At 40.3% G+C, this 25968-nt stretch overlaps 1 protein-coding gene across 1 annotated transcript in view; it reads right to left on the bottom strand.

Moving 5' to 3' along the window:
* The window catches only part of LOC140210976 (rab GDP dissociation inhibitor alpha-like), a 55158-nt gene that overhangs the window by 17459 nt on the left and 11731 nt on the right, over positions 1 to 25968 (bottom strand). Inside the window, exons 2-7 of the mRNA XM_072280288.1 lie at positions 24607 to 24714; positions 15938 to 16037; positions 12708 to 12842; positions 7332 to 7530; positions 5033 to 5164; positions 3740 to 3839 (exon numbers count right to left, since the gene is read on the bottom strand). Of these exons, the coding sequence (XP_072136389.1) occupies positions 3740 to 3839; positions 5033 to 5164; positions 7332 to 7530; positions 12708 to 12842; positions 15938 to 16037; positions 24607 to 24714 (774 nt within the window). The remainder of the gene's footprint in view (positions 1 to 3739; positions 3840 to 5032; positions 5165 to 7331; positions 7531 to 12707; positions 12843 to 15937; positions 16038 to 24606; positions 24715 to 25968) is intronic.

The raw sequence follows: 25968 nt of genomic DNA, 5'->3' as shown, positions 1-25968 counted from the left end.
TCTGTAATTCCCTTTACTCCACTATATTACTGATTCATCTGACTTTAGCTTCTCCTACTCAAATTTCAAGGTGAATTCAATCATATTATGATCACTTGCCTCCAACTGTTCTTTTACTGTAAGGTCTCTAATCAGTTCTGGTTTATTGCACAACATGTAATCTAGAGTAGTTCATCCTCTAGTGGGCTCAACCACGAGCTGCTCCAAACAAAAAAAAATCTAACAGGCACTCTCAAAATTCCCCATTCTGGAATCTAGCACCAACTTGATTTTCCCAATCTACCTGCATATTGAAGTCCTGCATGACTGTTGTAACATTGCCCTTTTGCCATGCATTTTCTATCTCACTGGTAACAGTCTAGTGCAGGACACACCCACCCTGTTCTGTTGCAGCTCAACTGAGGTGTCAGAGTATCACAGCCATTTTCTACTGCACAGCATCACAGTCATAATCAATGAGTCAAATCAGATATGGCAGAGCTGGAAATTGATAGTTCATAACAGTTAACACAAGGGTTTCACTTCAAGTGGGTCGAAACAATTTGGGTATTTTGTAGTCCAAACTTCCTTTAATACCTTTAGTAACAGCTAGCTCTTCTGCCGACTATTGATTCTATAGATGCCTTAGAATCAATTCGTTGTTTATTTCACTATCACAAGACACTCACTTTGCAACGATTTGGCCAAGACCGATGCCAAGCATATTGCCTATCCCATTTGCCTGTATTATCCCAATACAGCCTTCTTATCCAAGTACCTATCCAAACATCATTAACATTGCAATTATATGTGCCTCAATCACCTCCTCTGAGGCTGCGCATTTCAGATATGTACTATCCCTGTCTGTGGGGAAAACTCACCCCTCAGATTTCCTCTAAATTTCTCCTGTCTTGTGCTAAAACTGTGCCCTCCAGTTACCTCATGTTCACTTACATCATCCTATGATTAAACAATTCCGGAGACCCACCATTCAGTTAAGTCTTATCAATCTCCTTACTTACATATTTTTCTGACATTCTCAAGAACTTCACAGATCATTAACCATCCTTATTTGCTGCAATCTCCAAATGTTGGCTCCAATTCAAATCAAAGTCTATTCTTCTGTTTTGTGATTTAACCCTCTGACTACCACAGAACTAAATAGCATTTTACATGGAATTGTCTTTACACAACAGTATTTCTCCCTTTATCACCTCGCCATACACAAACAAGTATCTTGAGACATGACAGAACAATCACACTCTGCTAAAGCACACATGCATTAATTCAAAGTACTTATAACACAGAAACACATCTTTGATTAAACCTGAGCTATTTAAAACATTTTTGCTCCAAACAAGTTTCCTCCCACCATACTCTGTTGAATCCTTTCCCCCTTCTGTAAATAAGCCCTTTTAAAAAGTAACTCTCCATATGGCAAGGAACAGATAATTCGGTCCACCTCTGTATTAGTCCCACCTTCCACCACTTGGCCCATAGCTTTCTATACTAAGGCAATTCAAGTGCTTGTGTAGACACTTAAACACTCTCAGTGACCGTTTCCACCACTGTCTCAGATAATGCATTTTAGTGCTAATTACTCACTACACACCATTTGGGAGTCGTTATCCACAAACTTACTAAACATGTTGATAACATGCTTAGTGGAAAAAAATTCCCCTCAAATCTCCTCTAAACCTCTTTCTCTTACCCCAAATCTATGTCCTCCAGTTTTATTCACCACTGTTAAGAAAGGTTCCCTGCAGTTTACCCCATCAACACCCATTGACACTCTTCATATATTTTATGCACCTCTATCATGTCTCCTCTTCTTCAAACCCTGCTTATAACTGAAATGCTCCATCACATTCTGAATGCCCTCTCAAAAGAGATTTTAAATTCTTTTCAAGAATTAATAGTGACATGGTAACTAAGTTTACAGATAACACCAAAATCAATTGTGTAGCAAAGGTGGTTACCCAAAACTTCAACAGGGTCTAGATGAACAGCTGGAAAAGACCAAGGAATGGTAGACTTGGGTCAAGTGAGAGGTATGGTATTTTGGCAAGTTAAACCAAGCCAAGGCATACACAATGTGTATTAAGGCATGAAGAGTGCTGTAGAGCAGACAGAGCAAGAGGAATAGATAGAGGAATAGGTACATGTGGACAGGGTAGTGAAGGTGACATTTAACCCACTTGCCATTATTGGTCAAGGCAATCACTTTAGGAGATGGGATGTCATGTTACAATTGCACAAGTCATTGGCAATACCACACTTGGGGTACTGTGCGCAATCTGATTGCCAAGCTATAGGATGTAATTAAATTGGAAACACTGCAAAGGCTCATGATGATGTTACTGAGAGCTTGAGTCACAAGGAAAGGGTGGACAGGCTGGGACTTTTTGTCCCAGTGTAGGAGGCTGAGGGGCCATCTAATAGAAGGTATATAAAAATCATGTGGCTATATAGATAAGCTGGATGGTCTTAAGTCTTTTTCCAGGGTCAGGTGTGTCTTAAGCCTGGGGACATGGATTTATGGTGAGAGGGGAAAGATTTAATAAGGACCAGAGGGGAAACTTTTTCCACACAGAGGGTTGTAGAATGAGTTGCCAGAGGAAGTTGTAAGGCTGGTTACAATTACAATGTTTAAATGGTATTTAGATAAGTACATGGTCAGAAAAAGCTCAGAGAGATGCGGGCCAAATAATGACAAATGGAACCAGCTTGGATAGACATCTTGATTGACTTAAATAAGTTGGACCTAAAGGCCTGTTTCCATGCTGTATAACTTTAGAACACTGGGGTTCTGGCCACCCAATCTTATCAATCCATTCCCTATTAGTTTCTGGTGCAGGTTGAGCACTCCTTATCTGAAATCCTCAGAGTCAGATGTTCTTTGGATTTCAGATGTTGGAATATTTGTATCTATATAATGAGCCACCTTGGGGATAGGACCCAAGTCTAAATATAAAATCCATTTACATTACATATACAGTTTGTACATATATCACAAAGGTAAATTTATGTAGTATTATTCGTAATTTTGTGTATGAAACAATATATACACTGAACCTTCAGAAAGGTAAGCTTGGCCGCCCAGGTGAACAGTGTTTAGCTGTTTGGCATAGCCATCATTCCCGACTCTGAATTTACGTGCTGCCAGTAAGCAGACTTTGTCTTACACTTGTTCATCACACACGTGTACTAATACAGCTATAGAGCGTGGTAGATTTTCATCAGTGAAGACCTTGACAAACCTCAATGAATTTCTCTGTTGCTTTGTGATCAGCAGATGCTTCATCACCACAAATACTCAAAAAATTATTGCTGTGCCTTTTCATAAATTTCTGCAACCAGCCTGCTGAATATTCACAATTATCTTTAATTTTCAGATTGTCGTGATAGATCTTAGCTTGTTTCATGATCAGCATACCATGAAGCAGCACATGTCCACTCCAATGCTGATGAATGCACTATTTCAAACTATTTCAATACAAAATACAGATCTCCATTTTTCACCTTATGCAGTGTTTTCCTATTTTTCATTAACTTCTGTTCATTACCTATGGGAGTTCACTTCTCAGAACTGTCTGTAGCAAGCAGAGACCTGCACGCGCCTGGGAACCTTCTCAATGCCTTGTAGGATTTTCCCTTTGTGATATGTCAGTGCTTAAAAAAAAATTTGGATTTCGGAGGTTTTTGGAATTTCAGATAAGGGGTGTGCAACCTTTATAACCTACAATATATTAACACTTACCTCCCCTTCAGACTTAACACCAACAACACGGCCCTTTTCAAACACAATTTCATCCACTGGTTTGTTGAGCATATAAGTACCCCCATAGATGGCACTCAGTCTGTTCAAACAAAACGTGAAACAAAAAGATGCATCACAACTAAATCTTCTGAAACAAACCTGTCGATAACAGAACATCTATTCATCTCAAGCTTTACAGTGAGACTAGTACTAGATGATAGAATACTTCCCACCATCTCACAATGCTGAACTAAGTGATTTACTATTGTAGATTAACAACATGCTGATTCTCAGGCTATGTTATTTGTAGAGCACTTTGTGCAAGTAGCTTTAGCAGTATTGATCTAGCTGGACCCATACACAGCTCAAACAGAAATATATATACAATATATAATATATATATCTGGCCATTATAAAGGTATTGAATGAGCCACACACACAAAATGCTAGAGGACCTCAGCAGGTCAGGCAGCATCTATAGAGAGGAATAAAGAGTTGACAATATGGGCTGAAACCCTCCATTAGCACTCTGTTTCCCATATTCTAACTCATACATGTCACACTCATCCAGTGACCCTTAGTCGACTCTTTATTCCTCTTCATAGATGTGCCTTACTGTTGAGTTCCTCCAGCACTGAGAGAGATTCTGGATTTCCAGCATCTGCAGAATCTTCTGTAATACTGAATGAGTCAACAGTATGGATACTAAACATATTCGTTTTGTAGTGGAAGAATAGATGCAAAACTGGGAAGTTGTACTCATGATAAATTCTTGTAACTCTCCATTATTCCATATCTAATTGCTTTAAAATGTTTGCCAAAACAGGCCTAGGATGTAATGCCAAATGTCTAACACACAAATTTAAAGCAAAAAAGTAAAATTACATTCTCAAGTTAGATTTGTTTGTGGCTCCAAATACATAGAAATCAAGGGGAGCTGCTGATTTCAGATCAACACACGCATTTTGGGGGGAAATCAGCGGGCAAGTCAGCATCTCTGGAGGGGAATAAACAACTGATGTTTCAGAGATACATTTCAGGTTGAGACCCTTCGTGCCAACTGTTTATTTCCCCTCCATAGTTGCTACCTGACCTGCCGAGTTCCTCCAGCATCTTGCTTGTGTTGCTTAAGATTGCCAGCATCTGTAGAATCTTGTGTTCATGATTTGCTGCTTTGGGTCCATCTACTGGTACAAGTGTGCAATTGCAAGTATTTCTGTGGCAGCGATATCCACATAAGGAGAGCACCACACAAACAGCATATTCAATATAGTTCACTGGTGCCTTGTTTACCTAGCAAAACCTTGAGGCAGCTCTCCAAGTCCATAGAGTGGATAGAGGTAAGGACTCTTGCTGTATCGAGCCAATGATTCACTATACAACTTAATTCGATTGATCGTATCCAGGCATGGTTGATCCAAATAACTGAGAACAAAGGAGGTACAAAAGTCAAACAACTTCAGAACAAAAGTATAAAATTCAAGCATTTTTTAAAAATTAAAAGCATTTATTTCATTGTTAAATTAATAGTCAAATGCAAATATTTGAAGCACCAAAAAGACTATAGGGATTTTGTCATCACGTTATAATCAATTCAGTTTCCATTAGTCTTTAAGTTGGTGAAGAAAAACTCACTTCACTAAAAAACCATTAGTTGTCATAAAGAATTAATTAAAAAGAAACTTATTCTTTTAAACAAGGACATCTCATCCAACACATAATTTTGAGAGAGATTAACTGAGCAGATTCTGAGACGATCCTACTTGGAGAGTTTTATTCAGGAACCTATGATGGAAATACAAGGAATCACCCATTTAGGACAGATGAAGATAATCATTTTCACCTAGGAGCTAGGAAACCTTCAGAATTCTCCAACCCTGAGGACAATGAATGTTCGGTTGCAAGTATATTTTAGGCTGAAATCTGTAAAATTTCCAATAATAAATTGCCAGAGAAACGAGAAAAAGTTGGAGTATCAACTCATGTCTTGTTAAATGTATTCTTCCATGTGTGTTGTGGATTCGTTCAGAGCATCTTGAATTGGTAGACAAATCCTTCATTTTGATGCTTTATCCAGTGTTGCAGTGAACAAGTCATCGATACCTCCAGTACATCCCAAAGAAGTTCAACTCAACAAGTTGTGCTCACTATCTTGACATACAAGTTCATAATTTTTTACATTTAAAAATGCACTGCACCACATTAATACCCTGGAGTAGTTATTGTTACAGCTAAATGGTGTAAAGCATTTAAATGAAAGTATGGTCCAGGCAAAAGTCACTTTGATGTTATTATCCTGATGATTCATAACTACCTATAGGCTTTCAAAAACTTCCCTGGCCCAAGCATTGAAGTATTTTGAAAAATGAAGGAAAGAGCAGTCACAAGAGGATGAAGTTGTATCTATCTGCAGCTTCAATGTAAATACAAAAAAAAACTTGATTTAATGTCATAGGCAATTCTGACAATTAGTAATGACTACTGCACTCAAGCATGTTCATTATTGCATTGGAGTATCTGCCAAGTTATTCAGTGATGGAAATTAAATGACAGAAATATCACTATGATACTGCCAACTCTCCAGAATTGTTGACTCCAATTCTCTTCCCTTATCTTCAGTGCATACTCATGCTATTGCCCTATCTTTATGTAAAGCACTCATTATTCAAATAACTATGGGAGGGCTTAAAAAACTTAACGCTATTCTGACATGTGTGGAATCGACATATAACCCCCTCCCGCAAATTGTAAAGCCATTATTAAGCCACTCTTTAAGTAACACTTCAATGCTCATTTGATGTTAAAAATGACAAGTATCTGATCAATCGACTGAAGCAACCACCAGAACACAAGAGGGCGTACTCACATTACTACACTGTGAAAGCAAATGTTTTACTCTTTGGTTGAAGTAATTCCCAACTACCAACCCATGTCCTGACTCTCAGCTTCCTTACTGAGTTTGTATCTGTTTCAACATTTCATCAACCAAGGTGATGAATCTCAATGTAGCAACTTAATAACTACCATAAATTTCGACAACTTCAAAAAAATGTGGTAGAAATAATTAAAACTAGTGTATGATGGGATACTTGACTGCTCAGGAGCAGCTGGACTTAAGACTGCTGATGCAAGTCGAGAATAACCTTGAATGATAAGTGTAGCAGCAGGAATTAAAATAAACAAGATATTAAGCTCCTGGAACCAGGAGGGAGGATGCGTCTGGGGGTAAATCATGAGTTCTGATAACAGGGAACAAAGGACTATTAGACTTGTGCTCAGAGATAATTGACACATCTTTTAAAAGACTGATCATATACAGTACTGACCATGGGACGCTAAACAAAATTAGGCGAAGTTGTTTGTCTTACTGTCCAAATATAACCTAAAAATCAGAGCTCTGGTGGTGGTGGAGATTGCTGCAGATATCATGTTCATAAACTCTTAAAACAAAGCACGAAGTCGCTCTGCTATTTAGTTAGTATTTCCATGACAAATAGACTAAGTTGTCTTCTTTAGAGGCAACGGTGAAAGAGAATTCCAAATAATTACATTTGCTTAAAACAAGTTAAATATAATGACAATGGTAACGCACTCATCTGTTCTGTAAAGAGCCAGTGCATGTCCAGTGAAGTCAATGACATCTTGCCCCAGGTCAAACTTCTTGTAGACTTCACGCATTGTGGTCTTTTTGGGCTCAATGCCTTGGTAAGTTTTAGGGTCATTCTCATCAAAGCCAACAATAAATAACAAGAGTTTTCGGAAACGGCGTTTTTCAAACATCCCCATGAGATCTGAAGAGAAAAAGAAAAAAAAAGTGTGATTATTTATTGGTACATTACACACTGTTTGATCATCCTGTTCTCTGCTCCCTCCCAAAGCAGTTCATCAGCTTCTTAATGGATCGGTGAAGGACGATGAGATAGCAAAAGGAAAAAAAATACATAGATTTCAGACAGAGAATTAACCTTTTTGTTCACAAAGCTGGAATGGAACCAAAGTAAAAGGCACAGATTCTGCCCCAATTCTCAGTCACCTTTATCTGAGACATAACTTTTTAACTTCAGCATTAATTTTACTATGTGCCAATCAGGAAAGTAATCTGCAGCGAAGTACAATTTCAGAAAGTCATAAATTAATCCAGAAATAAATTACAACTTCACAAAAGTATATGAGATTTATTAATAGACCAAAAGTAAGCTGACAAACATCTCATTTATCCCAAGGGCAAAATGATAAAATCATGTTAAATTGGCCTTCATATTCAGATTCCTTGCTCTATTCTCTCCACGTACACACTGTCATGGCTCCTCCATTCCTCCCTTCAGTTATCAAAAGGAGATAAAAATCAAGGTTGACATTATCTTCACACGTCTTTCCTCCTATTTCACAACAGTCCTAAACTCAATAATCATGGCCTTCACTCAACTTTCACTACGTTAAATAAAGCAATAATGAAAATGGCAATATGGTCAGTAACCCAAGCATAACACCCTTGCAACAGAAGACTCAAAGTCCCGGTAATACAGCAAGAAGCATACCCTACAGCCCACCATGCCTAGAACAACCATCAACATTTTGATCTGAGATTTTTAAATCTTCATTGGAAATGGGTGAAGTGTGAAGTCTGGGAGAATATCAAATGTGGTTTCTTTATTCTTTTGGCACATGGATGATAGAAAAATTGAGGGTAGCATAGAAGGGAAGGGAAGGGAAGGGTTCGATTGATCTTACAGTAGGTTGAGTGAACTTGGCCTTTTCTCCTTGGAGCAACGGAGGATGAGAGGTGATCTGATAGAGGTGTATAAGATGATGAGAGGCACTGATTGTGTGGATAGTCAGAGGCTTTTTTTCCCAGGGCTGAAATAGCTTTCACGAGAGGGCACAGTTTTTCCAGGTGCTTGGAAGTAGGTACAGAGGAAATGTCAGGGCAAGTTGTTGTTGTTTGTTTGTTTTTTTATGCAGAGTGTGATGAGTGTGTGGAATGAGCTGTCGACGATGGTGGAGTCTTTTAAGAGACTCCTGGATAGGTACATGGAGCTTAGAAAAATAGAGGACTATGGGTAACCCTAGGTAATTTCTAAAGTAAGTACATGTTCGGCACAGCATTGTGGGCTGAAGGGTCTGTATTATGCTGTAGTTTTTCGATGTTTTCATATTTCTAAAAGGTCGGCACAACTTCGTGGCCAAATGACCTGTACTGTAATGTTCTATATTCTATTCAAGTAGAGTAGCACAGATATGCCAAATTTTAAATCAGCGGTATTTAAGTTTTTGGAAAAACTACACATGAACATTTTGCACAACAATAACTTGGGAATTAATGTACAAGTTTGCAGTTGATGTTACTGTAGATAACAAGTACAGTTAAAGCTCCTGCTTGGCATCATCAGCTGGAGAGTTGGGTGGATTAAGAAAAAATGGAATGTAATCCCAGCATTGGGCACGATGACGGACTCTCCACTTCTCCCGATGGGGCCCAACGCCGGCCCCCTAGGCCTGAGTCGACTTGATATATATGAATGTAATCCAACAAGTGTGAGGTGATGTAAAGAAAGGCAGAGCCATAGGGAATGAAAATGAAGAGGGGAACCTCGGAATAGAAATCCACAGGATCCCTTGAAGTAGCAGCACAGGTGCATAAGACAAAGCAAATGGAATGCCTGTCTTCACTCTCCTTGGCATAGAAGACAACAACTTGGATGTCAAATTACAGTGCACCTGGAATATTGTGTAAAACTGGTAGCCATACTATTGAAAGGTTGGGATTGCTCTGGAGGGTGTGCAGAGCAGATTTACCACGATATTGCCTGGGTTGGAGGTTCATGGTTACAAAGGGGAGTCTGGATAGATTTTCTACAGTGAGAAAGCCAAGGGGTGACTGATAGGAGGAGAGAGAGCAGCGCACCGCGCGCGTGCGCAGCCCTCCAGTGAAAAATGATATTGTATCTATTAAATAGGGGCCATGGACAATTCTGATTTGATGGACAATGGACGTAAAAGCACAGAGGAACATCTGGAGAAATTTCTGAAACGCTCGTTCGCTACTGTCCTTACTGAGTGGTCGGGAATCTTTCGGAGGGTAGGCCTCAAAATCCCCAGCTTTGCCTGCTGTTGGCGACCGAGGTTGAGGTCGAATCATTCGGACAGAGATGGCGCTCAGTACTCGGTGTCGGAGAGCTGATCAGAACTCGAAGTTTTCGGATGACTCAGAGTCGGACCGTGGTCGGCATGACAGGAAGAGTTTTTCTTCCTTCTCCCATCTGCGTGAGATGTGGGACATTTGAGAGACTTTGAACTTTTACTGTGTTCATGGACTTCTTCATCAAGTTATGGTATTGTTGCACTGTTGTAACTATATGTTATAATTATGTGGTTTTGTCAGTTTTTTCAGTCTTGGTCTGTCCTGTGTTTTGTGATATCACACCGGAGGAAATATTGTATCATTTCTTAATGCATGCATTACTGAATGACAATAAAAAAGGACTACGTGTCTTCATAATCTAAATAGATAGAAATAAACCTTTCTGCCCATGGTGAGGGTATAGGTTTAAGGTGAAGTACGTGTAGAGAAGATTTGAGTGGGAATTTATTCTCACAAAGGAGAATAATGGAGTCTGGAATACATTGAACAGGTGATGGAGACAGATACTCTCACAGCATTTGAGCAATATCAAGCCCTTGAATTTCTAAGACACAGAAGAGTATAGACCCTATGTGATTAAATGGGATTTGAGTAGACAGTTACAAAAGGCAGGATGGACACCATGGGCAAGTTTCTGTGCTGTACAATTCTGACACACCCGATCGATACACGCTTAGAAAGGCAAGGATTTATACAGGATAGACAAATGGCTCTGTCGGTGGGAGATCAGTCTGACTAGTTTGATTGAGTTTTACAAAGAAGTACGTGGATGTCCAAGTGGATAAGAGTGCACAGGATCTCAAGTCCTGGGGTGGACAAGGAAGCATGTGAGCAATGTAGTTCTCATAGCTGGTGTGGATGACTGTTTAAAAAAAAAAAGCTACCATAATTTACTGAATTATTTGGACATTTTCGATGGAATTGCGACTTAGAGTGGTGGAATGAGGGATGACTTCAAATGGGGACATTAAAAAAAATAAATTGACAACAACGATAAAACAAAGAACAGTACAGCACAGAACAGGCCTTTCACCCCTAATATTTTGTTGAACCAATTATATAGGCATCCGCTAGTCTCATGAGACCATGGATTTGCGACTTGGAAGGTTTCCAGGGCTCAGGCCTGGGCAAGGTTGTATGGAAGACCGGCAGTTGCCCATGCTGCAAGTCTCCCCACTCCACGCCACTGATGTTGTCCAAGGGAAGGGCACTAGGGCCGATACAGCTTGGCACCAGTGTTGTCACAGAGCAATGTGTGGTTAAGTGTCTTGCTCAAGGACACAACACGCTGCCTCAACTGAGGCTCAAACTAGCGACCTTCAGATCACTAGACCGATACCTTAACCACTTGGTCAAGCGCCAACACGACAACCAATTAATTAGTAATCAAATGGCCAACTAAACTAATCCCTTCTGCCAACACAATGTCCATCTCCTTCCATTTTCCTCACATCCATGTACCTATCCAAATATCTCTTAAAAGTCCCAAATCTAAACACCTCTAACTACCACCCCAGGCAGTGTATTCCAGGCACCCGTGTTTAAAAAGAAAACTTACTCCTGACTTCTCTGAATTTACCCCCTCTCCCCTTAGATACATGTGATCTAGTTTTAGACATTTCAACCCTGAGAACAAAAAAAAACACTAGTCTGCGTACTCTATCTATGCCCATCATAATCTCCTATGCCTATCATAATCTTCCTAACCTCAATCAGATCTCCCCTCAGCCTCCACCACTCCAGAGATAAACAACCCAAGTTTGTCAAATCTCTTGTTATGCCCTAAAATTCAGGCAGCATCCTGGCAAACCTCTTCTGCATCCTCTCCAAAGCCCATCCTTCCTATAATAAGGGTGACCAGAACTGTATGCAATACTCCAGATTCAGCATAACTCGAGTTTTATAAAGCAGCAATGTAACTTCCTGACTTTTGAACTCAATGCTTCAACTACTAAAATCAACTCCCACAGGAAGAAAGTTTTATTCTTGAAAGCAAGGAGCCAAAATAAAGACAAAACAACACCTAATGGTAAACAGCGAATTATATGCATAACTTTTATTCTTGAGTGTTGCTGATGATGAATTGAGGAGGATTTGAACAAGTGCACAATGCCATTGATGAATTACCACAACCACAGTTATATATTAAGTATCTGATGTTTTTGAAATAACCAGATACTTAATATAAATAATCCCATCCAGAGAATCACACTCACTTCCAAGTAGAAAAATCAGGCATTCCACTATTCTCGATGCAAGTAACCAATGCTTCAAAATGAAAATTTAAAATCAACCACATTTCTAGCAATTCAAAGGATTAGTTTTATGTCACATGTACATTGAAAAATGCAGCAAAATGCCTTGTTTGTGTCAACACCTAACACAGCCCAAAAGATGTGCTAGGAGCACCTCGCCAAGAGTCGCCATGCTTCCAGTGCCAACATAGCACGCCTATAGCATTCAATGCAATTACACAGCATGCAATTCAAAACACTCATAGCAATAATATTAAAGTTTCTCCTTCCAGTGGTACAGAAATCTGAGTACTGAACGGAATTGCTTTTATTGACTGTGTGCTTGTGACACTGCTTTCTTTGCTCGGTGCCATGATTTACTCACTGAGAGCCTCCCCACCACCCTCGAGTTAAGACTGCCAAGAATGAGGTTTCATTGTATCTCGGTTTAAATAGGTTGAGGGGCCACTACAGCTTGAACAACTTCATTGAGAATTATCAACTTTAATTTGAGGAAAAAACCCTTCAAATGCAAACTCTATACAAGGGAAAAGATTTTTCTTAATAAATGTAATTAGGTGTTTTTACTCACCAGTAGCTAAAGCTTCTGTCTCAGTAGAAGGGACTTTGTGGATTTTCCCCAGTTTGTATACAAAACTTCCTTCTACCACCTTAAAGTCTAAGTAACGGGTGACTTCTGTGTAAAGCAGCATCTTAACAAGTTGTCCTGAAAAGAAACCACCAACAGCTTTGTAGAATATGCAAGATCGCCTGGCACCGCACTGAAAATACAAGTCAGTTCCATCGTGAAATGCACTCAAACATCACAAATTCAAAATGTCCTTGTGGGTTTTAGTAAGGATCAGGAAATTAGCATAGTCCACTCTCTTACAAGCATTACTTCAGCACTAAACAATGATAATTGAAAATAATCATAAGAAAGGGTGTCTCTGGAGAGAGAGAGAGAAACAGAATTATCCTTTCAGCTCAATAAGCTATCCACCATGAAATGTCAGTGACCCGAAATGCAAATTCAGTTTTTCCTTTGCCGGACTATTTCTAGTATTTTCTGGTTTTATGGCAGGTTTCTAGTACCTGTCATTTGCTTTCAAACTATTGTAACCACCGTTAATTCATTCAACAGGCCAAGCAGCAACTATGAAAGTTTCCGCAGAGGACTCTGGTTCCTTCCTGATTTTCAATGACTTACAGCTACGTTAAACAGCAAATTACCCCTTAAAGTAGATAAGTTGAAAAAAACAAGGGCAAGTTCATGGGCACCTGAGTGAATACATTCTCATGCAAGAGGGAAATTGGGTGGGTGGGGTGCAGGGTATGAGAATGTGACTTTCTCAATTGCACTTCTGGGAGCCAGCATGACCTAAACAGCTTCCTTCTGTCTCATAACAAATAAGGACATAGGGGAGGAGGCAGCTACTAGTTAGGTTTTATATTTGACAAGAGGTGCATTTTTATATGTGCAGGTCCTCCCTAAGTTACTACAGCCCATATACACAAATAAGCAACTGGGAAAATGGCAAGATGGATTTGCCAGCTGCGGTAGGATTGCTGGCATCTGTGGGAACTTGATTTGTGTCTGTATTTCCGACTTGCAAAATGTCCAGGTTACTAACAATTCAGAAGAACAGAATCGTGCTGTAGCCTGTAAAAGGAAATCTGTTAATAATTTGTGGTTTTTAGTGGGTGCTCATTAAGAGCAGCATAGTAGTATGGTACAACACTTTCCAGTACCAGCAAACAGGTTCAATTCCCACCGCTGCCTGCAAGGGGTTTATATGTTCTCCCCCGCGATCCTATGGGTTTCCTCCGGGTGCTCCAGTTTCCTCCCACAGTCTAAAGACATACTGGTTGGTAGGTTAATTGTTCATTGTAAATTGTCCCGTGATTAAGCTAGGATTAATTAGGGGGATTGTTGGACAGTGTGGCTTGAAGGACAGGAAGGGTCTATTCTTCACTGTATTGCAATAAATAAACAAACAAACGAGAAAGCTGCTATTTTAATACAACAACACTAGAGGCAGCATTGAATCACAAGGAAGACCCGTGGCAAGCGCCTTTTGGAAATTACCACTCCAAAGTAATGGGTAATCACCAACTAAAATTACAGTCAAGGCATTCTTTGCAACTTTCAAAAACAAAATAGTGAGAATAAACCAAGGGCTGCCAGTAATGATGAATGAAATGTATTTATTTTAAAATTCTGGATCCGGGATCTCTTTACAACATCCTTATCATACAATCCAGTGACATTGAGCAACACACAAATGCTAGAAGAATTCAGCAAGTCAGGCAGCATCTATAGAGGGGAATAAACAATCGGCACCAGTGTCCAAAACACTGAACGTTAATTCCCCCTACAGATGCTACCAGATTTGCTGAGTTCCTCTAGAATTTTGGGCACGTTGCTCAAGATTTCCAGCACCTGCAGTATCTCCTGCATTTATCAAGTGACATTGGTGAGCATTCCCTTTGTTCTTGTAACAGCAGAAGACCACAGAGCTCTCAAACAGGGAGGGATATTTGTTACAGCATCCTAGTTCATCACTTGTAAAAGGTAGTGTGCAGGAAAATCAAGTGTTTTGTTGGAAAGCTAATAGAATGCTTCAGAGTATGCAAGTATGAAGGTTAATCTTTTGTTATATAGCACACTGGAGTATAGTGTCTCATGAGGGACCCTTGATCTTATTTAAGAAAGGCTGTTAATGCACTGGAAGCAGATCAGAGAAGGTTAACCATAGTAGTTCCTGCAATGGGCAGAGTGTCTTCTAAGCAAGAGACACAACACAGTCAGGTTGTGTCTGCTGGAGTTTTAAAGAAATGGAAAGTGACCTGATCAAACATGTAAAAACCTTCTGGCTCTTGGCAGCTTGAATATACATCAAATGTTTCCTCTCACAAGGGAATTAAAAACTACAGCACACCTTTTTAAAATAATCATCTATTTAAGACAAGTGGATTACGGAATCTTGAAAATCTCTAATTTTTAAAAGCTGAGTGGAAGCCTAGCACTTGAATCTAACACCTCCCCGCCCCCACAAGGAGAGGTGAATAAATTCTGAGTAAATAAATGAGTAAAAGGTTACTCTGGGTTAACAGGATTGCAGTCACAATCAGTTCAGCATAATCTTAGTAAATAAAGATGATGTGTGGGGTTGGGTGGTCTAATCTTGCTTTTAATGCCAATGCTCACTGCTCAATAACAAATTCCAAATCAGAAAACATCCTCCAAAGTTGAGGCTACAATACTGAGACTTTCCTCTGCTACAATACTGAGACTTCACAAATTATGAGATGTGTGTTGTATACTCAAGAGAATGAATTGCACTTTTTTAATCCTATTCCAAATTACAAAAGGGAGGAGAATATTTCCCTCCACACATATTGGACTGGTGGGTTACAGCAAAAAGGGCATGCATATGATTTAGTCAGCCATACATTCCAAGTCAGTGTGCCCAGGTCTTCACGGTGAGATGGATTTTAATTTAAGCTCAAAATTTAAAATGTTGTGGTGACCCACTTTCTAGTACATAGGAACCAAACCGGAGCATGCCGGCAGAGAAGTCGGCCCCAAAAAGGGGCGCCAGGCCATCTTCCAGCAGGGGGAAAGTCCCGCGCGCGGAAAGGGTCTGCGATTATTCATTCCCCACAGCAGTCCTGCCCAGGGAGGGCGGGAACGGGAAGGCTTTAAAGCAGGCCGCAAAGTTTGAATAAATCTCTTTTATCACAACTCTAACTCACCGACTATGTGTGGTTATTTTAGCGCTGTGTGTAGCACACCGCTACAATGTAATAAAATATTACCATTTGCCATGAGGAATTTGGGTATCAGATCAACGTTCCAGTCTCTGCTTCTTCCCATGGATTCTGGAGGACCACCAGCGACTTTGAACCTTTTGTAGAGCTGAAGGAAGAGAACATATTTAGCTTAATTTTCTCTTGGTAGCTCCTTATATCAACGTCTTATGTTGCCTCCTTATTTCACACCAGTGGCAGTAAGTGCACTTTGAAGTAATTTCAAGTAAGTTACTATCTTTGCACTGTACTGCTGTCACAAAGCTACACATTCCACATCATATAAGATAGAGCTAATAAATCTGAGTAACACATAGTCCTGATGAAGGGTCTTGGTCTCTCTTTGGGACTTTGCTGTTGCTTGCATGGTGGGTGGTGGGAGTGCTGATACTTTCTGCTACCATGTGGGGGGGTGCAGAGGATTGATGATGCTGCTTGTGTGTGGGAGGGTGATGGGGGCTTTAGGGTTCTTGCATCTTTTCTGCCATTCATTCTTTGGGGTATTTTTTTCTGTTTCGTGGATGTCTGCGAAGAGTAAGAATTTCAGGCTCTATACTGCATACATTCTTTGATATTAAATGGAACTATGGTCTGAAACATCAACTGCCTGCTGAGTTCCTCCGGCATTTTGTGTGTGTTGCTCTGGATTTCCAGTACGTGCAGAATCTCTTGTTGTTAATGACCCAGAAAATGCCTCCTGATTAAACAACAATTTCTCTATTGTCACGTTGGCTGAGGAACAATTAGCGTTCATTTGAGACAGGGTTCAGTTAAACATGCTGCCAAAAAGATAATACCAGACTGCGGAAAGTTTTAAACAGCAGTTGACATAGTGGGCTCGACCCAAAACTTTCTTGTGTGAAGGTGAAAGCATTATCACTCAGACATGGCTGCCACCACAACAGAACCATGACGTGCACCGTCAATTTCCCCATTACATGCACATGAATGAAGGCCAGGCACTCAACACTCGTCATTGGAAGAGGAGGAAGGGAAACAGCATGGCTAAAAACAGCTCCAATTTGTAGAAATTAAAGTTGTATCAATAGAGATTGAAAGATTAGCTTCATTTGTCACATATCCATTGAGACAGAGTGAAATGTGTCAGTTGCATTAACAACCAACACAACCCAAGGATGTGCTTGGGGGGGGGGGCAGCCCGCAAGTGTCACCACACATTCCAGCACCAACTCACACCCACAATTCTTTAAGCCTAACTGCATGTAATGCCCTGATTAAGATTTTTACTGCTATACTGTAGGCATTTTACTTTAGCAGTTGTGTAAAAGCAGAGCATGCTTTTAATGCCAGTGCTCACTGCTTTTAGCATATTTGGATTTTCAGCTAAAGGTAAGGGGCTATGATGTTCAATTTAGGAATGCTGTGTCAGCCAATCAGGATGGTGGAATTGGGAGAAGGTTCTACAGAAAGCTGGGCAGAGAGGTTTCTGATGGACACTGGTGAGGTTCGTGGACCTTTTGGCGGGAGCTGGAAGAGAACAGGAGGAAAGATGGCTGAGGATGCTGTCCCTGTTACACAAGGTTCTTTGTGCAGATGAATGGCTCCAAGGAGGAAAAGCCAATACTCCTGAGAGAGCGCATGTTTGTTTGAGATGGATTTCGGATGAAGTTCGGAATGTGGTGTGTGCTTTCACACAAGCCACGGATCTAGCACGCGAGTTAAAGACAACTCCAGTATGAGATCCAACTTTATGTGCACATTTGGACTGGGTTAACTGTATTGGGCCCTTTTTCCTACTAACTGTTCAATAAAGCTGAAATCTGTAAATATACTTTTTTTTAAATAAAGTACGCAATTTCTTGTTTCTTGCCAACTGACAATTGTATATGGGCAGCATTTACGTAGCATTCCCTCAAATTGTGCTCTCTTTAATCAGAACATCACGACGTTCCTGTTTGATTGAACCCCAAATCACCCTGACCCTAGATGTCTATTATTTATGAAAAGTGGCCTTCTCATTGCTGAGTCCCGTAGCTGTTAGCGGAGCCAGCAACGAGCCCAGTGGGGGCAGGGGTTCATGTACGTCTTTGGAATGCATGAGGAAAACAGAGCACCCAGAGGAAACCCGTGTGGGTCATGGGAAAAAGACACAAATTCCTTACAGGTACCAGCAGGAATTGAACCCAAATTGGTGAAAGCTGGTGCTGTAAAGCAAATCTCTAACCGCTATGCTGCCATACTGCCCAAAAAGTAAAGCAGCACAGAAGTGCTGGTTTTAGGAATGATCAAGTTTTTTAATCTTCACTTTATAATTTAGGATTGTTGGTTTTATAACTTCTTTTGAAAATGACCTGCATGGTAGGCTGGCTTGGAAGGGATCCATGGTGAGCTTGCCAATTGGATAGAAAATGGGCTTGGGTGAAGGAGTCAGCAGGTGGTGGAAAAGAGCTGTTGGAGGCCCCTGACAAGTGGCGTGCTGCAAGGCTTGCTGCTGGGTTTTGGATGATAATATCATTAATATGGTTAATTATGCAGACAGCAAAATCAATAGCAAATTTTGTCAATGTGAACAAGTTGGAACAAAGGTCCTAATAATTATGACTAATTTCACCTCCCTTCCCACCCACAACCTTTACATCCCTGGCTTCCAATTCCCTTTTCAAATTTTGATCAGTTTTCACAGCTACTTCAGCCAGTAAGGCATATCCACTGTGTAAAAGAAAATCTCATCTCTCTTCTGGCTTTTTTGGTAAATCACCTGATTTCTGTGGATTCTGATTATTAGCCTTCCTACCACAGTCAATGCGTGTCATAACTTTAAATGACTATCAATTTCTAATCCATTTTCACTGTGAAAAGCTTCACTTTTAATGTGTGAAAAAAAAATACCACAGATACCTCAGATAAGCGAAGACTGTTATTGCCGGTACCTCTCTAGTATAGCACCTTCTGCAATGACTTTGCATTTTTCCAAAATGTGTATGCTTCGAATCAGCTTTCAACTCAGTCCTAACCACAGATTTAATAAAGGTTTAGCATTCACAAGTGCTATGCCTTCAGTTAAAAGGGTCAAGGATCTGTAAACTTATGAGCCTTTTCAATGTCTTGTTTAAATAGATTGGTGCCAGAGCAGAAAACAAGGTAAATCAACTTAAGATTTTAAAAAAACAGTATTATAGAGCAAGGTCAAAGATGGGCCACGACTGAATGAAAGGTCTAAATGGTGTATTCACATTCTTTAGAGGAACCTTTTCCTTTGCCCACATTACCAATTTTGCTCACTCTATTTTTAATGCCATGGACCAATACCATTAAGCAAGGGGTCAGTGAACCCAGGTTGGGAACCCCTGATCTACAACTTCCATACATCAGGAGAATTATTCAGTTGCTTGGTCAATCACTGGGAACCAAACTTCCCTCTAATGTTTTTTTTAAAACAGCTGTGCAGACCAAACAGTGCTCTGAGCAGGAACTTTTTACACGGCCTGAAGACTGCACAGCACTTCAAATGTTCACATTTAACATTATACAAAGGAAAATTCTAGCTGCACGGCAACATACGGAGCAGTTCAGTTGCTGCACTTGTGCAGCTTAGAGGGAACAGTGCTGACAAAGCAGCAAAAGTGGCACAGAAATGAAGAAAACATTTTTAAAAATCCAGACTTGGTTCTGCTCTGTGAAAGATTCAAGTGTGATTCTCATAATAGATTAGCCTTCCACATACCCTGTTAACTTCAGCTTTTCCGTTTCCAACTGACCATCTGATTATATCAAGAGGCATTTAAATGTTATACGTGTAAAGGGCAAGACTTGGCAGGATCCCAACTTGGACCTTGTCCATCACATATTGCTCAGGTCAGAAAACATACCAACATTAGAGTCACAATTTTTTTCCAAAAAAAAAAAGACATGAGGGTCTGCTGGGAAATAAAGTGGAATGTCATTTTATGTAGAAATTACCGAACAATCTAAGCCAATGAAAAGCTTTGGCAAAAGGCACAGGTATTTCTAAGAAAACAGCAAAGCTAGAATTTTAGAAAGGACTTTGTACAACTGTTAAGAGTCAGTCTGGAGAAATCCAGCCATGCTCCTGTTAGAGGTAGACACTTTGCTCGTTATCACCATGCAGAAACTGACGAACAGAGAAGATCAAACTTACACATCATCCGGATAGATTGCTCCTCAGACAGATAGCTGGCGTAAAAGATTAAATTACCTATGAAGGTTTATGACAATTAAACAGCAGGAAATTGTAGATGAATTAAATGATGCTGCATTGTGAAGGTTTAGACAGGATAAAGAGAATTAATGTTGCCATTATTAATAACGACCAAAAAAAAATGGAGGTGAATGTGAAATAAAATCTGTGTGAGTGAATATACTGCTCTACCAGGAGCTGGCATGCACTCAAACAGCAGACCCCGATATTACAGAGGAGTTGTACCCCATGAAAAATCACCTGTATCATGGCTTTCCTTAATACAAACCCTACTTCCTACTGAATCATATGTTGTAAATGCGTTCCTAAGGGTGTGTGTATGTATGTATATATAGATATAAAAAACACACACATACATACACACACACTAATGTCCACACCACAGATGCTAGCTCATAGCAGTGGTGGGGGTATACTTGTCGATCTCCAAAGTAAATCCCTTAAAGGGTCAGCGAATGTTTGGAGATAGCACCTGTAGATGCTTACATTTTACCATTGGACCCCTTGGGTCTGCTCCTCCATTTGATCATGGCTGATCCATTTCCCTCTCAACCCCAATCTCCTTGTAACCTTTCACACCCTGACCTACCAAGAATCTATCGACCTCACCTTAAATATGCCCAATAACCTGGACTCCACAGCCAACTGTGGCAATGAATCTCACAGATTCACCATGCTCAAGCTAAAGAAATTCCTCTTCTCCATTTTAAATAGATGCCCCTCTAATCTGAGGCGGTGCCCTCTGGTCAGAGGCTTCCCCACGACAGGAAACATCCTTTCCACATACACTTGATCTAGGTCTTTCAACATTTGATACATCTCAATGGGGGAAACCCCCCCCCGCCAACCCCATTCTTCTAAATTTCAGTGAATACAAACCATCAAAAGCTCCACATATAACCCTTTCATCCCAGAATCATTTTCGTGTACATCCTTTGAAACCTCTCCAATGTCAGCATATCCTTTCTTAGATAAGAAGCCCAAAACTGCTCACAATTCTCCAAGTGAGGCCTCAGTAGTGCCTTATAAAGTCTCACCATTACTTTCTTGATTTTATATTCAAGTCCTCTTGAAACGACTGCCAACGTTGCACTTTTCTTCTTCACCACCCAATTCAACCTGCAAGTTAACCTTTGCACTTCAGATTTTTTTTAAATTTTCCACCTGTTTAGAAAACAGTCTGTGCTTTTGTTCCTTCTACCAAAATGCATAAAAATATACATCTCAACACTGTACTCCATCTGCCACTTTTTTGCCCAATTTCCTAATCTGTCGAAGTCTTTCAGCAGCCTCCCTGCTTCCTCAACACTATCTGCCCCTTCACCTAGCTTCGTATTATCCGTAAACTTGGCCACAAAGCCATCAATTTTGTCATCCAAATCTCTGATGAATAATGTCAAAAGAAGTGGCAGAACACCAATAGTCACCAGCAGCCAATCAGAAAAGGCTTCTTTTATTGCCACTCCTTGCTTCCTGGCAACCAGCCAATGCTCTATCCATGCTTGTACCTTTCCTGTCACACCTCAAGCTCTTTATCTTGTTGAGCAGCCTCATGCGTGGCACACTGTCAACGGCCTGAAACTCCAAGTACACAACATCCACTGATTCTCCTTTGTCTAGCCTGCCTGCTAATTCCTCAAAAGACTCCAACAGATTTGTCAGCAAGATTTTCCCTTAAGGAAAGCATGCTGACCTTGGCCTTCTTTATCATGTGCCTCCAAGTACCCTGACGCCTCATCCTTAACAATTGACTCCAACATCTTCCCAACCACTGTTGCAAGGCTAACTAGCTTATAATTTCCTTTCTTCTGCCTCCATCCCTTCTTGAAGAGTGGAGGGCCACTTGCAATTTTCTAGTCCTCCAGAACCATGCTAGAATCTAGTGATTCTTGAAAGATTGTTACTAATGCCTCCACAATCTCTTCAGCTATCTCCTTCAGAACCCTATGGCTTATCTGGTTCAGGTGACTTATCAACCTTCAGAACTTTCAGCTTCCCTAACACCTTCTCCCTAATTATGGCAACTGAACTCTCTTTTGCCCTCTGTCACTCTCAGAATTCTGGCATACTGCCAGTGTCTTCCACAGTGATGACTGACACAAAATGCTTATTTAGTTCCTTTGCCATTTCCTTGTTCCTCCCCCCTGTCCCATTACTACCTTTCCAGCATTATTTTCCAGTAACCCAATATCCACTCACACCTCTGCTTTACTCTTTGCATATCTGGAAGAAACCTTTGGTATCCTCTTCTATATTATTGAGTAGTCTACCTACACATTTCATTTTTTCCTCTCCTTATGGCTTTAGTTGCTTTCTATTGGTTTTTAAAAGCTTCCCAATCCTCTCAATTCCCCATATTTTTGCACTATTATATGCCCTCTCTTTTGCTTTTATGTTGGCTTTCACTTCTCTTGTCAGCCACAGCTGTATCATCTTTAGAATACTACTTCTTTTGGATGTATCTATCCTGCACCTTCCGAATTGCTCCCAGAAATTCAACTCCAGCCGTTGCTGCTCTGCAGTCATCCGTGCTAGTGTCCCTTTCCAAACAACTTTGGCCAACTCCTATCTCGTGCCTCTGCAATTCCCTTTACTCCACTGTAATACTGATACATTTGACTTCAGGTTCTCCCTCCCAAATTGCTGGGTGAATTCTATCATATTATGATCATTGGTTCCTAAGGGTTCCTTTACCTTAAGCTCTCTAATCAAATCTGGTTTATTATACAATATCCAATCCAGAATAGCTGATCCCCTAGTAGGCCCAAACACAAAATGCTCTTTTAAAAAAAAAAAAAAAATCTCGTAGGCATTCTAGAAATTCTCTTGCGATCCAAAATCAGCACCAACATGATATTCTCTATCTAACTGCATACTGAAATCCCACATGACTATCTTAACATTCCCTCTTTTACGTCCCATTGTAATTTTGTAGCCCACATACTGGCTACTGTCCAGAGACCTGTATACAACTCCCATCAGGGTCTTTTCACCCTTGCAGTTCCTTAACTCTACCCATAACGATTCAACATCTTCTGATCCTATGTCACCTCTTTCTAAGGGTTTGATTACATTTAAAAAAACAGAACCACAGCACCCATCTGTCTTTTCAATGCAATGTCCACCCTTAGATAGTTGGGAGCTGAACATCATCTTTCAGCCATGACTCAGTGATGCCCACAATGGCATACATGCCAATTTCTGTGTTACAAGATCATTTAGCTATTTTGTATCCTGCACGCATTCAAATATTAACACCTTCAGTCCTGTACCCATCACCCTTTCAATTTTGTCCTGTGACACTACAATTTATCCCACTGACTGCAATTTTGCCCCATCACCTACCTGTCCTCCCTGACAGTTTCATTACACACTGCCTCTGTTTTTATGCCAATTGACCCATCCTCAGCCCCATCGTTGTTTTCTATACCCCAGCCAAATTAGTTTAGCCCCTCCCCAACAGTTCTAGCAAACCTAACCACAAAAATATTGGTTCCCCCTTGGGTTCAAGGTAACCCAACCCTTTTGTATAGTTCATTTCTTATCCAGAAGAGATCCTAATGATTCAGAAATCTGAAACCCTTCCACCAGCACCAGTTCCTCAGCCATGTATTCATCAGCCATTCATCCTATTCTTATCCTCACCAGTGCATGGCACAGGCAGCAATCCAAGATTACTACCCTGGAGGTCCTGCTTTTCAGTTTTCTACCTAGCTCCCTAAATTTCCTCTTCAGGACCTCCTCCCTTTTCCTACCCAAGTAATTGGTGCCAATATGTTCCAAGTCTTCCAGCTGCTCACCCTCCCCCTTTAGAATGCTGTGGACCCAATCTGAGACGTCCCTGGCCCTGGCACCTGGAAGGCAACACACCATCTGGGTGTCTATCGCATCCACAGAATCTCGTAATAAAATCATATAATAAATCTGTGATCTATGATCCCTCTCAACCCCATTTCCCCAAAACCTTTCACACACTTACCAATAAATAACCTGTCAACCTCTGCTTTAAGTATACCCAAAGAATTAGCCTCCACAACTGTCTGAGGCTATGAATTCCACAGACTCACACCTTCTAGCTAAAGAATTCCTCCTCCTCTCTGTTCTATTCTGACGCTATGCCCTCCAGTCCTAGACTCCCCAACTACAGGAAACATCCTCTCCACGTCCAATATGGTCTAGGTCTTTCAATATTCATTAGGTTTCAATGAGATTCCCACATTTGCCCCCCAGTCTACTCAACTCCAGTGAGTATAGGCCCACAGCCATCAAACACTCCTTGTACGTTAACTCTTTCATTCCTGGGATCATTCTCGTAAACCTTTTTTGGATCCTCTGCAATACCAGCACATACTTCCTTGAATAAGAGGCTCAAACTTTTTACCTTGCAACTTTCAGTTTGAATAGGAACACACACTATTAAGTACATATAAAATATCAGTTAAATGATATAACTTACAACAGATCCTTTTAAAGAAACAAGTAAAATAAAACTCCTTACTTCCTCCAAGGGTGTTATTGAAGCACTTTCTCCTCCATAGTAAGAGTTTTGGTCCATATGAAGCACCTTTTTCCCATTCACTGACATGATTCCAGACAAGATACATTCCTTTAAAATGAGCAGATAAATTAGAATCACACATCTGTTCTTATGTTGAATATAGACAAAGAGAGGCAAAGACATCACAAAAAACAAGCTGAAAATAAAACTGGTACCATATCTTCACGACCATGCAAAGCACTCCTCTTTCAATTATTTAAGATTTTTAGTTACACTTGTAATAACTTGAAGTGCAACTACAAACACGAGATTCTGCAGATGCTGGAAATCTAAAGTAACACACACAAATTGCTGGAGGAACTCATCACGCCAGGCAAAATCTATGGAAATGAAGTAATAGTTGACATATCAAGGCAAAACCCTTAATCAGGACTGACCTGCTGAGTTCTTTCAGCATTTTGTGTGTTGAAGTATAACTAATTGTTTCTTTAGCCAGCATCAAAACAAAACTGGGGTTAGCTTGGTCACCCAGAGAATAATCATCCAAAGGCTGAAGTGAGTGCATACAGGAAAGCCTTGGGCAGCATAAGCATAACTCTATTACAACACCGACAACCTAGGTTCAATTCCGCTACTGTTTGTATGTTCACCCCATGACTGTGTGGGTTTCCTTCAGTTGCTCTGGTTTCCTCACCTAAAGACATATAGATTAGGGCATGCTAAGCTGACACCAGAAGCATAGCAACACTTGCAGGCTGCCCCCAGCACATATCTGGACTATTGGTTGTTGACACAAATGACACATTATGTTTCGATGTACATGTGACAAATAAAGCAAATCTTTTTCAATATTCAGCCTATGACTGTAGTGCTTTATCACAAAAGAACAAATAATCTCTCCCCAGGGATGAAGATTGGTATTTCTATCTGAAGAATAAATATATTTTACACTCAGTCTCGGTTATACATTAGTCAAAAGAGGGCAGCCTGCACTGAAGCACAAGGCAAGCTAATTGCACAATAGCAATAAGGGTCAATGTCACATATATTGGTCTGATCAATTTCGCTTTTATTAAATGGAAATTTCTCTGCTGGCAAAGTAACTTCCAAAGCCCTTGTACAAATTTCTCACTCTCACTGCAAAAGTTCAAACCTGACTATATAGTCAGCCCTCCTTATCCGCGAATTCAACCAACTGCAAATTGAGAAAACCCAGAAGTGCTCTTCCAGCACTTGTTGTTCGAACATGTACAGACTTTTTTTTTCATGTCATTATTTCCTAAACAATGCAGTATAACAACTATTTTACATAGTATTTACATTGTATTAGGTATATTAAGTAATCTAGAGATGATTTAAAGT

Source organism: Mobula birostris, chromosome 16 (assembly GCF_030028105.1).
Source record: "Mobula birostris isolate sMobBir1 chromosome 16, sMobBir1.hap1, whole genome shotgun sequence".
NCBI classification, from domain to species: domain Eukaryota; kingdom Metazoa; phylum Chordata; class Chondrichthyes; order Myliobatiformes; family Myliobatidae; genus Mobula; species Mobula birostris.
Note: the sequence above shows the minus strand (reverse complement) of the source record. Positions and strands in the feature narration are given on the sequence as shown.